At 46.2% G+C, this 16359-nt stretch overlaps 1 protein-coding gene across 3 annotated transcripts in view; it reads right to left on the bottom strand.

The window, feature by feature from the left end:
- LOC110535425 (catenin delta-2) overlaps nucleotides 1-16359 on the bottom strand; it is a 395208-nt gene that overhangs the window by 154578 nt on the left and 224271 nt on the right. For all 3 annotated transcript variants that reach the window (XM_036935119.2, XM_090189680.1, XM_090189681.1), the window contains one exon: nucleotides 13312-13633. In XM_036935119.2, coding sequence (XP_036791014.2) covers nucleotides 13312-13633 — 322 coding nt within the window. The remainder of the gene's footprint in view (nucleotides 1-13311; nucleotides 13634-16359) is intronic.

Raw genomic sequence — 16359 nt, forward strand, 5'->3', positions numbered from 1 at the left:
CTTCTGTTCAGCTCCAGAAAGCAACAATGGTGACAAAGTAATGTCAATCAAACTGCTCAACTAATCATCATCATCATCATCATCATCATCATCATCATCATCATCATCATCTTCAGCATCATCAACAAATTCACAACAATCTCCACAAGTATCACTGTCATCACCCATCCTCACTTCAAAAAGCCTATTTGCTACGACTACCATAAACTTGAATAGCCTGGGTGTTTATTAGCTTTAATCAATCAACACAACAGCCGCTTATTAGAAACATGCTTCTATTTGAGCCAGGTGTCTATTTACTTAATGCACACAGATTTTACTCAATCAAATGTTGAGAAGACCGCCACACTGTGTACTGTGATCAGTATGACCAGTATAAATATTCTAATAACAAATCCATCGCAGATCAGACTAGGCTGCCTATCGTACACCCCCGATATCATCAGAGATGTGTCTACGGTAACCTCGTAAACAATTCATTTAGACCAGGCATTTATTTGAAACAGGCGTTTATTTGCTGAAATGTGTGCCGATGTCCGGCTATTAAAAGGGACAAGAGGCTATTTAATGCTCTGCTTTTAATTGAAATTTTACGGTACGTGAATAACATGTGGCTAGCATGGCTCCCTCCTCCAGACTCTGTCCTCTCTCCAGGGATAGTCCAGACCTAGGCCCCCTGGTAAACTATAGCATCATCATCATAACAGAGAAGATAACTCGCCTTAACACCGAGGACACAGCAAATACACACAAAAATGTACAGACACATGCAGACACACGCATGCAAGGGCGCTCACACACACACACACACACACACACACACACACACACACACACACACACACACACACACACACACACACACACACACACACACACACACAGAGAAAAAAATTACCACAACAGGCTACTTACTTACAACAGTTAGGAAAGATGGCCAAGTCACAAACACAACACACACACACACTAAACACAACACACACACAAAACACAACACACAAGCACACAAACACACACCCACAAACACACACAAACACACACACACAGCTCCTCCGGGCCAAGGTTCTGGTGATGCATCATTACCCTCCCTCGGAGGTGATTCCATATCCCAGCATGCATTTCTCATGTGGAGAGGAAATTACCCCTGGGCCGTGCTGAGAGCCAAAAGAGTGTGTCCTCTCTCATCTTCTTCATTTCCTCCCCCTATCTCCTCTCCTTCATCTCCTCCCCCTCTCTCTTCTCCTTCATCTCCTCCCCCTCTCTCCTCTCCTTCATCTCCTCCCCCTCTCTTCTCTCCTTCATCTCCTCCCCCTCTCTCTTCTCCTTCATCTCCTCCCCCTCTCTCCTCTCCTTCATCACCTCCCCCTCTCTCCTCTCCTTCATCTCCTTCCCCTCCTCCATCTCACTCTTTTTATCCTCCTCTCCTTCTTCCTTCCTCTTCGCTTTGACCTCTATCTGCTCTCTCCTTTTCTTCTCCTTTCTCTCAGGTCTCTCTACCTCCCTCTTTCTCCATTCTCTCTCACCATCTCTCTCTTCCCTTTATCTCCCTCTGGTCTCTCTCTCCCTTTCTCTGAGGGAAAACAACAGAATAATAACAGAGACAAAAGGCATGGACGGGTTGTATAGTAGCACCAGTGTCTAACTATATGAACGAAGCTCCCGTGTGTCCCTAGGTTCTGCCTTATAATAGCCTCGGGTTTATTTCATATCACACTGTCATATTCACACAACAGTCCCACTTCTCTCTCCACATCCATTCACCTCAACACCACAATACAATAACACATACAGTACAATAAAGAGCAGCTCTGAAGAAAGGGTCATCTTTATAGCTACAGTCCACACAAAAAAACACATACGACACACCCTCAAACATCTCCTAGGACTGCAAAATATCAGTATGGTATGAGTGGCTGGATATTGTATCTCATATAGGATGTGAATGTACTCCATAGAAAACGGCACTTATCTCACATGTAGCTCAAAATTGGGCCTCAATTTTCATTTGAAGGAGATCCTCTCACGCAGTAATATATAAACCATATGACGCTGTACACGACACGCACACACGAACACACGGACACACACACACACACAACTTCCTGCATAATGATGACAGCTCTCCTCCAGGTCTCAGTGTATCATGTGATGTACCATTCCCCAGAGAAATCACCTACTGGTTAGATACACACACACACACACACACACACACACACACACACACACACACACACACACACACACACACACACACACACACACACACACACACACACACACACACACAATAAGTCGCTGAATTAACTTATTGGAAAATGTCAGGCTCACGCTAGCCGATCAGAATGCAGCATCACACGCATAACCACACACACACACACACACACACACACACACACACACACACACACACACACACACACACACACACACACACACACACACACACACACACACACACACACACACACACACACACACACACACACACACACACACACACACACACACCCTGACCAATGTGAACCACACCTTATATAAATAGCATGTTCCCTTTTATTAGGCTGTCTCAGTGATGGGACCCATAGTGACAATAAACAGCCAGCACACTGATTATATCTGACTCCAGTATGATACATCATATTAAATCATATCAGCTATGATGGTAGCTTACAACATATGATATGTCGTATCACATCATGTAACACGTACTACATATAGTACATGCATCTTTTCTTGCCACAGAGTAGAATTTGTAGTACATAGACAAACCCTCACCCTCCCTCCTTCTCTCTCCTCCCTCCTCCTCCTTTCACTCCATCCTCCGTTTCATCTTCAGGAACACCTCCTCCACCTCTCCCCCAGCTCATAGACTGCTCCTCTCTTCCTCTGATGGCAGCTAACCTTGTTAGCACCTCCTAACAGCCGGGATGATGTTATTACAAATGTATCATGTCTGGTGTGATGTGGGTTGCAGGGTGGGTTTGGGTGTGTGTGCATATGCTATAGCAGAATGTGTCATGTCTGGTGTGATGTGGGTTTGGGTGTGTGTGCATATGCTATAGCAGAATGTATCATGTCTGGTGTGATGTGGGTTGCAGGGTGGGTTTGGGTGTGTGTGCATATGCTATAGCAGAATGTGTCATGTCTGGTGTGATGTGGGTTGCAGGGTGGGTTTGGGTGTGTGTGCATATGCTATAGCAGAATGTATCATGTCTGGTGTGATGTGGGTTGCAGGGTGGGTTTGGGTGTGTGTGCATATGCTATAGCAGAATGTATCATGTCTGGTGTGATGTGGGTTGCAGGGTGGGTTTGGGTGTGTGTGCATATGCTATAGCAGAATGTGTCATGTCTGGTGTGATGTGGGTTTGGGTGTGTGCATATGCTATAGCAGAATGTGTCATGTCTGGTGTGATGTGGGTTGCAGGGTGGGTTTGGGTGTGTGTGCATATGCTATAGCAGAATGTATCATGTCTGGTGTGATGTGGGTTGCAGGGTGGGTTTGGGTGTGTGTGCATATGCTATAGCAGAATGTGTCATGTCTGGTGTGATGTGGGTTTGGGTGTGTGCATATGCTATAGCAGAATGTATCATGTCTGGTGTGATGTGGGTTGCAGGGTGGGTTTGGGTGTGTGTGCATATGCTATAGCAGAATGTATCATGTCTGGTGTGATGTGGGTTGCAGGGTGGGTTTGGGTGTGTGTGCATATGCTATAGCAGAATGTGTCATGTCTGGTGTGATGTGGGTTGCAGGGTGGGTTTGGGTGTGTGTGCATATGCTATAGCAGAATGTATCATGTCTGGTGTGATGTGGGTTGCAGGGTGGGTTTGGGTGTGTGTGCATATGCTATAGCAGAATGTGTCATGTCTGGTGTGATGTGGGTTTGGGTGTGTGCATATGCTATAGCAGAATGTGTCATGTCTGGTGTGATGTGGGTTGCAGGGTGGGTTTGGGTGTGTGTGCATATGCTATAGCAGAATGTATCATGTCTGGTGTGATGTGGGTTGCAGGGTGGGTTTGGGTGTGTGTGCATATGCTATAGCAGAATGTGTCATGTCTGGTGTGATGTGGGTTTGGGTGTGTGTGCATATGCTATGGCAGAATGTATCATGTCTGGTGTGATGTGGGTTGCAGGGTGGGTTTGGGTGTGTGTGCATATGCTATAGCAGAATGTATCATGTCTGGTGTGATGTGGGTTGCAGGGTGGGTTTGGGTGTGTGTGCATATGCTATAGCAGAATGTATCATGTCTGGTGTGATGTGGGTTGCAGGGTGGGTTTGGGTTTGTGTGCATATGCTATAGCAGAATGTATCATGTCTGGTGTGATGTGGGTTGCAGGGTGGGTTTGGGTGTGTGTGCATATGCTATAGCAGAATGTGCGGCCGTGTGGCTGCGTATTAAAATATGTGTTTTACAGCTCAAGTTGAAAGATAAAGAATATTTTAGACTTCCCGTAATGTGTGTGTGTGTGTGTGTGTACGTATGTGCGTGCGTTCCTTTGTGTGTGTGTGTAGCCCTCTAGGTGAAGTGTTTAGTAATGTGGGGCGACACGGTGGCATCTGACCTTTTAACTAGGACGCTAACAGGCCTATGGGAACACTCACACACTACATCGCTAAGCGCTTCAGCCCCAGAGGGCTGCCTTAGCATATGTGTTACAAAGCCAACCACTTTCACACACTGTCTGGGGTTTAACACAAGCTGCTGGCTAAGATATACACCGCTTGGCCAAAAGTATGTGGACACCCCTTCAAATGAGTAGATTTGTCTATTTCAGCCACACCCGTTGCTGACAGGTGTATAAAATTGAGCACACAGCCATGCAATGTCTGTATACAAACATGACCAGTAGAATGGTCACCGTACTGAAGAGCTCAAGGACTTTTAACGTGGCACCATCATAGGATTCCACCTACCAACAAGACAGTTCATGACATTTCTGCCCTTCTAGAGCTTCCCGGATCAACTGGAAGTGTTGTTTTTGTGATGTGGAAACTTCTAGGAGCAACAACGGCTCAGACGTGAAGTGGTAGGCCACTGAAGCTCACAGAATGGGTTGGCCGAGTGCTGAAGTGCGTAGCGCATAAAAGTCACTTGTCCTCAGTTGCACCACTCACAACCAAGTTCCAAACTGGCTCTGGAAGCAACGTTAGCACAAGAACTGTTTGACGGAAGCTTCATGAAATGGGTTTCCATGGCTGAGCAGCCTCACACAAGCCTAAGATCACCATGCGCAATTCCAAGCATTGGCTGTAGTGGTGTAAAAGGCACCGCCATTGGACTCTGGAGCAGTGGAAACACGTGCTCTCATTCACAAAGCGAGGTCCATACTGAATTGGTTTGTCGAGATCGGTGTGGAAGAACTTGACTGGCCTACACAGAAACCTGACCTCAACGCTATTAAACACTTTCGGGATGAATTGGAACGTTGACTGCGAGCCATGCCTAATAGCCCAACATCCGTGCCCGACCTCACTAATGTTATTGTGGCTGAATGGAAGCCCCCACAGCAATGTTCCAACATCTAGTGGAAAGCCTTCCCAAAAGAGTGGAGGCTGTTATAGCAGCAAAGGGGGATCAACTCCATATTAATGACCATGATTTTGGAATGAGATGTTCGACGAGCAGGTGTCCACATACTTTGGGCCATGTAGTGCACATGCGCACATCACATCACTTAGATGATATTATATTAATAAAACATTAATTATATAAGATTATATGCATCGCCATGCATATTTACCCTGGATGGATACAGTGTTAAATTGGATATGGTCCTGAGTCTCACCTACAGTTGAAGTCGGAAGTTTACATACACCTTAGACAAATACTTTTCAACTCAGTTTTTCACAATTCTTGATATTTAATCCTAGTAAAACATCCCTGTGTTAGGCCAGTTAGGATCACCACTTTATTTTAAGAATGTGAAATGTCAGAATAATAGCAAAGAGAATGACTTATTTCAGCTTTTATTTCTTTCATCACATTCACAGTCGGTCAGAAGTTCAATTAGTATTTGGCAGCATTGCCTTTAAATTGTTTATCTTGAGTCAAACGTTTCAGGTAGCCTTCCACAAGCTTCCCACAATAAGTTGGATGAATTCTGGCCCATTCCTCATGACAGAGCTGGTGTACTTGAGTCAGGTCTGTTGGTCTCCTTGCTCGCACATGCTTTTTCAGTTCTGCCCACAAATTTTCTATAGGATTGAGGTCAGGGATTTGTGATGGCCACTCCAATACCTTGACTTTCTTGCCCTTAAGCCATTTTCCACAACATTGGAAGTATGCTTGGGGTCAGTGTCCATTTGGAAGACAGATTTGCGACCAAGCTTGAACTTGGTCTACTGATGTCTTGAGATGTTGCTTCAATATATCCACATAATTTTCCAACCTCATGATGCCATCTATTTTGTGAAGTACACTAGTCCCTATTGCAGCAAAGCACTCCCAAAACATAATGCTGCCACCCCCCGTGCTTGACGGTTGGCATGATGTTCTTCGACTTGCAAGCATCCCCCTTTTTCCTCCAAACATAACGATGGTCATTATGGCCAAACAGTTCTATTTTTGTTTCATCAGACAAGAGGACATTTCTCCAAAAGTATGGTCTTTGTCCACATGTGCAGTTGCAAACCGTACACTGGCTTATTTATGGCAGTTTTGGATCAGTGGCTTCTTCCTTGCTGAGCAACCTTTCAGGTTATGTCGATATAGGACTCGTTTTACTGTGGATATAGATAATTTTGGACCTGTTTCCTCCAGCACATTCACAAGGTCCTTTGCTGTTGTTCTGGGATTGATTTGCACTTTTCGCACCAAAGTACGTTCATCTCTAGGAGACAGAACGCATCTCCTTCCCGAGCGGTATGACGGCTGCGTGGTCCCATGGTGTTTATACTTGCGTGCTATTGTTTGTACAGATGAACGTGGTACCCTCAGGCATTTGGAAATTGCTCCCAAGGATGAACCAGACTTGTGGAGGTCTTGGCTGATTTCCTTTGATTTTCCCATGATTTCAAGCAAAGGGGCACTGAGTTTGAAGCTAGGCCTTGAAATACATCCACAGGTACACCTCCAATTGACTCAAATTATGTCCATTAGCCTATCAGAAGCTTCTAAAGCCATGACATCATTTTCTGGAATTTTCCAAGCTGTTTCAAGGCACAGTCAACTTAGTGTATGTAAACTTCTGACCGGATGTTGAGCGTTTGTAAATTCGTCAGTTATTCTGCGCTCTGGCACACTCAGACGAGACTGCTCTGAAATCGGAGTAGATAGACAGAGCGAATATACCAGCTACGTCTATCTACATTTGTCGCAGTGACATCATCATGAACATTCTATTGAAATGGTTTCTGTCAAGGATGCCATGGTTGCCCTTAGTTTGAAGATGTAATCCGGAGACAGGTGTTTTCTCCATCTCCTTAGCTATCATACTCTAATTCCACTGATTTCAAAACTCTGTCCTCCATTAAGTGGAGAGCAACACTTATGCAGTTTTACTACAGGACAGCATAATGGCTCTCCTGTGAAGTAGTGACGCGTGACATATGCCTAGTTTCCTCAAACGAATCATATATGTTACTAATTTTCAAACGTATGATATGATATGAATTTTAGGTCATTGGCTAGGTGGCTAAAGCTAGTGTTAGTTAGTGTTCACTAATGTTAGCTGGGCTAGGGGTTAGGGTTAAGTTTAGGAGTTAGGTTAAGGGATTAATGATTGGGTTAGGGTTAGGGCTAGGGTTCATCCAGACATGAAACAAGACTAAAGGGGAGTCACCCTAGATCTGATCAATTTAAATAAATAATTCAATTACTTCAACACCCCCAGTGTACTTGCTCCTCTCAGCTCTAGTTGAAAACTTGCTAATATGCTAAAGTTGTCTGTGATGAGACTTGAACTCGCAACCTTTGGGTTGCTAGACAGCCGCATTATATGCACATCCATCCCCACCAAGTTCCCTCCTTTAGTTTTTATGTAACCATACCAAATGTAACATTTAATCCTAAATGTCTTTCAGATTTACATACAGAATAATACGACATGCCAGGTTGCACACATACACACACTATAGTAGCAAGCTGACAGGCAGGCTTCACTGAGGACAATGAATGTGAGTGGTGTGGAAGCAAAGAGCTATTCATATTCTATCATACTGTATTTCTGTGAATAGTGTTCTGTGAATAGCTCTGATCACCTTGGACATTAAAAGCTCTCCCTCTCGCTCTCATTTCTCTCTCTGAACGAAGTCATTCCCTCTCAAGGCTGACACTGAATGCCGCATATGAAGTCAGCTCTCTCTCTCTCATTTCTCTCTCTGAGTGAAGTCATTCCCTCTCAAGGCTGACTCTGAATGCCGCATATGAAGACAGCTCTCTCTCTCTGTCTGTTATTCTGCTCTACCTCTCTCTATCTCCCCTCTAACTGCCAGCTTTAGGTGTGGCTTCCAGGCTTCAGAGGAACATAAGTTTGAAATGTTAGTTTTTTTATAGCTGTTTTCAGTCGCACTGCGTACTTTTCCTGCTCTTTTAACAGATTAAGCGTGACTCTTGACAATGATGGATTGTACAAACGTTTTGGAATACTCATTGCATTATTTACGGACTTAAAAAACACATTCACCTCCACTGGCACTGCATATCTGAGACAAACTTCAGTGATTGGGGACAAGAAAGCGGGCGAGAGGAAAAACAGCCGATAAGGGCAGACAGACGATCGATACTGACAATCGAAGGTCGCAGACCTGAAATACATCAGAAGCACAATCGTTCAAGTGAATGCAGAGTTCTAGCTGAAATATGTGATTTCGCAAATACATCCAAAAATGCCTCAAAAACGTTGAATGTGCATGCTTGTAATTCAAGATCATTGACAAGCAACATGGATGAATTTGAACTGCTTCTTCAGTCAGTAAACGCAGATATTGTATGTCTCACTGAAAAATGGACCCAGGAATATATCCCAGATTAATTTATTTTCATACAAGACTATCAGCTGTTAAGACAGTCCAGAGGAGGGGGCGTTGCTATGTATGTGAATTACATTACGCAGGCAAAGTGTGTGGCTTCAGCTCCGTCCTAAATCATTTCCCAGGTCAGTTTCAACTGGTAGTGGGAGGACTCTAACATCCACCATGGACACATGACAAAACACCTCAGCAGAACACTGTGGATTAATCTCATCAATACCGTTGATGAGATCAGGATGTGCTCTCCCCAAATGGGTCTCATCCTGTGTGAAGACTTTAATCACCTGCCCATCAAGATGCTGACAAACTCCCATCCAGACATGAAACAAGACTAAAGGGGAGTCACCCTAGATCTGATCAATATAAATAAATAATTCAATTACTTCAACACCCCCAGTGTACTTGCTCCTCTCAGCTCTAGTGATCATAATGTCTGCTGTTCTCCCCAAACGCAACATCAGGGGGAAGAAGTGAGGCGCAGCGGCAGAAATGCCATCTGGTAACCCAGAACAGAAAGGAGGCTTTGCCTTGGTGGATGGACAGTACTGAATGGTCTGCCATATATAAGGTGGCGAGCATTGATGCAAAGGTGTAGCCATTCAACTCCTGCATTCAAACTACACTTGATGAATTCACGCCAATCAGAAATAAGAAAACAACAACTCTGGACAAGCCCTGAATGACTGAAAAAATAAAGGCTACCATCAGGAAAAGACGGAAAACTCAACAGATGGGGGGGGGGGACCATGAAATAGAGACAATTCAGAAACACAGTGCAAATTCTTATCGAGAAAGTAAAGAAAAACTACTACAAAACTGAAATCCAGGACCTAAAGAAGAAAACCCCCAATTAACAAAGGACTGGGCCGAAAGAAAACATAAGGTTGAGAATACAGGTTGAAGGAGTTGAAGAAGAGGATGTGGCTGATGTTTTAAATGGCTTATTTTCTGAGGCATTGACAAACACCACACCTCTTGTCACCTTGCCCCTGCCCATGTCTACTAAGTAGGTTGAGCTGTGTGCAGCATTGGCCAAATAAAGCAAGCACTGACCAGACCCAGCCTATGGAAAATGTATGGGCCGGACGGCATTCCAGCCTGGCTACAAAAAGAGCAGAAGATCTAGCCCCTGTCATCAAACACATAGTTAACACCACCTACTGGCAGGGGACTGTTCCTGATGCCTGGAAGACTGACAATGTGTGTCCCATACCTAAAGTGTCAAACCCATGTACAACGAGTGACTGGAGGCCGATCTCTCTATCTCTCTAACTCTCTAATCTCTCATGAAAAAACTATTTGCAGTCCTATCTGAGTGCCCAAACCAGTACGCCTACCTCACAAAGTCAAGCACTAATACTGGCTGACAGCTACAGACTCAAAAAAACCACAACTATTGTACCAAAGCCTTTGATTGAGTAGACCACGCAACATCTGTCTGACATTGAACTGTGTCCAAGTTGAATTGCCTGGCTCCTCAGCTCCACCACTGGAAGAAAGCAGGGGTTGATGGCGAATGGCACATTCAGCCACAAGGTGGCGTTGTCTCACCATATCAGTTTCTACTTCACATGTCCACCCGGTAAGATGTCTTCAGTGACACTTTGGACACTGGGTACGCTGATGATGTAGGACTGTCCTAGGCCATACAGCTACCAGCATCCAGGAGGACACTTCCATGGGGTTGGAGGCAAAGCAGCTAGAAGTGTCCAACAACATGCTCCTGAATAGGAAAACGTCTGTGGAAATCCGGATTAGTTTTTCAAGAGACCCTCCACAACCTGCACCAATAATCCTCGGAGGACAGGAAGTACCAGTAGTATCAACGACCAACTATCTTGGTTTTCATCTAGATTCCAACCTTAGTGGTGACACACATGTGGAGCAGTCAGTGAGGAAGGCCTCAAAACGCCAGAAATGGCCTACCCACTGAAGATCTGGTCACAGTATACACCCAACTGGACAGGTTGCAGAGGAGGGCCCTGAGGATCATCTCCAGAGGTGGAGCAGTCCAACCACAGTGCACCTGGTGAAGGACATGCACACTCTTGGACACTGCATGACCTGCTCCCTCCAAAAGAGGTGACTGCACCACCAGGCTCCTGAGAAACAGCCACCAACTGTCCTGTATCACTACCCAATGGGCCCCGAGAAATGCCTTCTATTACTGCCATGTATTATGTGTTATGTATTTGATGTGGGTGCTTTGGCACTTAATTACTCTTCACCTTACCCCTTCTGACACCCAGGTGGTGACACGCATCTCTGCGTGCCTGGCAGACATATCGGCTTGGAAGTCGGCCCAACACTTCAAGCTCAACCTCAACAAGACGGAGCTGCTCTTCCTCCCGGGAAAGGCCTGCCCACTCCAAGACCTCTCCATCATGGTTGATAACTCCACAGCGTCCCCCTCCCAGGGTGCAAAGAACCTTGACATGACCCTGGACAACAACAGCGTGTCGTTCTCTGCAAAGTCACTTTAACGATACCTACATGTACATACTACCTCAATAAGCCTGACTAACCGGTGTCTGCATATAGCCTTGCTATTGTTATTTTCAAATGTCTTTTTACTGTTGTTTTATTTCTTTACTTATCTACACACACACACACATACTTTTCTTCATTTCACTGTAAGGTTGTACTGTTGTAAGTACCTGTTGTACTCGGCGTACGTGACAAATAAACTTTCATTTGATTTGAAACGTCAAAGCAGTGACTCGCTCCTGCAGGTTCATGCTCTCCAACATCGGTAGAGTTCGACCTTTCCTCACACAGAAAACCTCATCCAGGCACGTGTCATCGCCTGTCTAGACTACCGCAACTCTCTGTTGGCTGGGCTCCCCACTTGTGCCATCAAACTCCTGTAACTGTAATCCAGAATGCAGCAGCCCGCCTGGTGTTCAAACTTCCTAGGTTCCCCCATGTCACCCCGCTCCTCCGCACATGCAACTGGCTTCCAGTCGAAGCTTGCATCATCTTCAAGACCATGGTGCTTGCCTATGGAGCGGCAAGAGGAACTGCCCCTCCCTACCTTCAGGCTCAAACACTACATCCCAACCCGAGCACTTCGTTCCGCCACCTCTGGTCTGTAGGCCCTCCCAGCCCTACGGGAGAGCAGCTCCCTTTCAGCCCAGTCAAAGCTCTTCTGTCCTGGCACCCCAATGGTAGAACCAGCTTCCCCCTAAAGTCAGGACAGCGGAGTCCCTGCCCATCTCTCGAAACGGTCTGAAACCCTACCTCTTTGAAGAGTATGTTAAATAACTCTCACGGTGCCCCCGACGCCCCTCTTTCATCACTGTCTTCTCTCCTTCCTTTTTCTCTATTCCTCCTTCCATTACTATCCCTCCTCTCTCTCCCTCTCTCTACAGATTGATGGATGCTGCTGAGAGCTAGCCCAGTCACAGGCTTATTCTCTCCGTAATGAAGGTATTTGAACATGAACACTGTCTGAAATATATATATATATATATATATATATATATATATACTGGGAGTGGAGCAGGTTAATTGAAAGACATGTGCAGGGCAATAATGAAACACACCAGGAAGGCTGGGCTGCAACACAGCTCAGTGGGAAGGAGAGGTGGAGAGAGTGAGACTGAAAAGATATGTCTCTCTGCGGGTACAGTAATGTCTACTTCAGTCTCTCTCGGTCTTTCGTGTGTGTAAGCAGTTTATGTGCGTGTGTTTGTGTGTGTTTGTGTGTGCGTGTGTCAGTGGAGGCTGCTGAGGGGAGAACGGCTCATAATAATGGCCGGAACGGAGCAAATGGAATGACATCAAACCATGTGTTTGATGTATTTGATACCATTCCACCTATTCCGCTCCAGCCATTACTACGAGCACGTCCTCCCCAATTAAGGTGCCACCAACCTTCTGTGGTATAAAGTCTCCTGCTATGTTTTCAAATCAATACCCCCCAAGGAGAGGTCAAGTGTAAACACTAGTACTGTCTGTCACACATGACTGTCAGTTCCCTCCAGAGTGAACCTCTCTGCTCTCCTACTAGTCTCTACAGCTCCACCACACAGCTCTGTATGTTACTGATTGATTGACAGTGATCGATTGACAGTGATCGATTAACATGGGAAATAATATGTGTGGTAATACAGGCCAGTGACCGCCACAGGATAGACCTATGGGGATTTGCAGGTCAGACACTATGATTGAAATGGTGATTGATGTTGTGTGATGTTGTGTGAAGGTGTGTGGGGGATGATGTGGGAGTGTGTGTAGGAGTATGTGTGTGTGCGTGTGTGAATGTGTGTGTGTGTGCATGAGTGTGTGTGCATATGTGTGTGTGTGTGTGTGCATGTGTGTGTGCATGCCTGATCCTACCTCGGGTCTTTCTGTATGGAGTCTATAGATGGTGATCTAGCCAGTGTGCCCTCAGGTGGCATGGCTGGTCCAGATTTGCTGTAAGGAGACTCTACAGATGGGCAGTACTGTAGTGTACGGTAGGGATCTGCAGTGTAGGGGTCCGTAGCATAGGCCTCTGCTGTATAGCCTGGGCCCACTGTAGTGTAGTTATTGGCACCCCCACGACCATAACTTCCTCCGGCGCTGTGGCTGCTTCCTCCGGCGCTGTGGCTGCTTCCTCCGGCGCTGTGGCTGCCTGCTCGCTGTAAAGAGGCGGAGTCGACACCGGGGGAGGATGGGGCTACATGTGGGAAATAGGGATACAAGACATAGTTCATCACCTGGTCACTGACCAGCTGCATCTGGTCTATAGGGGGAGGAGAGGAGAGGAGAAAGGGGAGGTTAGGGGAGGAGAGGGGAGGAGAGGAGCGGAGGGGAGAATAGGAGAGGAGAGTAGGGAGGGGAGGTTAGGGGAGGAGAGGAGAGAGGGGAGGTTAGGGGAGGAGAGGAGAGAGGGGAGGTTAGGGGAGGAGAGGAGAGAGGGGAGGAGAGGAGAGAGGGGAGGTTAGGGGAGGAGCGGAGGGGAGAATAGGAGAGGAGAGTAGGGAGGGGAGGTTAGGGGAGGAGAGGAGAGAGGGGAGGTTAGGGGAGGAGAGGAGAGAGGGGAGGTTAGGGGAGGAGAGGAGAGAGGGGATGTTAGGGGAGGAGAGTAGGGAGTGGAGGTTAGGGGAGGAGAGGAGAGAGGGGAGGAGAGGAGAGGTTAGGGGAGGATAGGAGCGGAGGGGAGGAGAGGGGAGGAGAGGAGTGGAGGGGAGAATAGGAGAGGAGAGTAGGGAGGGGAGGTTAGGGGAGGAGAGGGGAGGAGAGAATCGGGGTGGAGATTAGGGGAGAAGAGGGGGGTGAGGAGCAGAGGTTAGGGGAGGAGCGACGGGGAGGACAGGAGTAGAGGGGAGGGGAGGGGAGGAGTGGAGCGGAGGTTAGGGGAGGAGAGGGGAGGGGAGGAGGATCGGAGAGGAGCAGAGGTTAGGGGAGGAGAGGAGAGGGGAGGAGGATCAGAGAGGAGCAGAGGTTAGGGGAGGAGAGGAGAGGGGGAAGGGAGCAGAGGTTAGGGGAGGAGAGGAGAGGAGCGGAGGGGAGGTTTGGGGAGGGGAGGTTAGGGGAGGGGAGGAGAGGGGAGGGGAGGAACGGAGGTTAGGGGAGGGGAGGAGAGGGGAGGGGAGGAGCAAAGTGGAGAGGAGAGGAGGGGAGGGGAGGGAAGGAGAGAAGTTATAGTTAGACAGAGTTGAAAAAAGACAAGTAAACAGACAGAAGTGTGTAGAAATAATAGAAAAGCTAAAAGAGACAGAGAAAAAAGTAAATTAAGATATTAAAGATGTTAATTGGGCTAGTAAGTTGGGCTAGTAACTGAAAGGTCGCTGGTCTGCATCCCCGAGCCGACTAAGTGAAAAATATGTCGATGTGCCCTTGAGCAAGGCACTTAACCCTAATTGCTCCTGTAAGTTGCTCTGGATACGAACGTCTGCTAAACGACCAAAATGTAAAAAACTTAGAAAACAAATAATTCTAATAAACTGAAGGTGAACATGTCTCATAGGGTGTGTGTCTATTTCTTCCACCAACTCTACTTCAGAGGACGGGCAGGTACACACCGTAGGCTATGTAATAAATCTGCCTCTGTAAGGATCGATATGTAGCCATTTCATGACTGGAGCTTTACGCGAACCAGTGAGTAGATCACTAAAGAGGGAATTAGCCCCTAAAACAAGTTTAAAGGTGAAAAACAACAGACACACACACACACACACACACACACACACACACACACATACACACACACACAGTAAATCATACTGTAATTCACCCTAAAGAAACACACACGCAGTGTATTTCATCGTATAGACTGACACACAGTGTATCTCACCATACAGACTGAAACACAGTGTATCTCACCATACAAACTGACACACAGTGTATCTCACCATACAGACTGACACACAGTGTAACTCACCATACAAACTGAAACACAGTGTATCTCACCATACAAACTGACACAGAGTGTATCTCACCATACAAACTGACACAGTGTATCTCACCATACAAACTGACACAGTGTATCTCACCATACAAACTGACACACAGTGTATCTCACCATACAAACTGACACACAGTGTATCTCACCATATAGACTGAAACACAGTGTAACTCACCATATAGACTGACACACAGTGTATCTCACCATACAGACTGACACACAGTGTATCTCACCATACAAACTGAAACACAGTGTCATTCACCATACAGACTGACACACAGTGTATCTCACCATACAAACTGACACACAGTGTATCTCACCATACAAACTGACACAGAGTGTATCTCACCATACAAACTGACACACAGTGTATCTCACCATACAGACTGACACACAATGTATCTCACCATACAGACTGAAACACAGTGTATCTCACCATACAAACTGACACAGAGTGTATCTCACCATACAGACTGACACACAATGTATCTCACCATACAGACTGAAACACAGTGTATCTCACCATACAAACTGACACAGAGTGTATCTCACCATACAGACTGACACACAATGTATCTCACCATACAGACTGAAACACAGTGTATCTCACCATACAAACTGACACACAGTGTATCTCACCATATAGACTGAAACACAGTGTAACTCACCATATAGACTGACCCACAATGTAACTCACCATACAGACTAACACACAGTGTATCTCACCATACAAACTGACACACAGTGTATCTCACCATACAAACTGACACACAGTGTATCTCACCATATAGACTGAAACACAGTGTAACTCACCATATAGACTGACCCACAATGTAACTCACCATACAGACTGACACACAGTGTATCTCACCATACAAACTGACACACAGTGTAACTCACCCTACAGACTGACACACAGTGTAACTCACCATACAGACTGACACACAGTGTAACTCACCATACAGACTGACACACAGTGTAACTCACCATACAGA

The sequence above is a fragment of the Oncorhynchus mykiss genome, chromosome 11 (assembly GCF_057628025.1).
Source record: "Oncorhynchus mykiss isolate SJ-2025 chromosome 11, ASM5762802v1, whole genome shotgun sequence".
Classification (NCBI taxonomy): domain Eukaryota; kingdom Metazoa; phylum Chordata; class Actinopteri; order Salmoniformes; family Salmonidae; genus Oncorhynchus; species Oncorhynchus mykiss.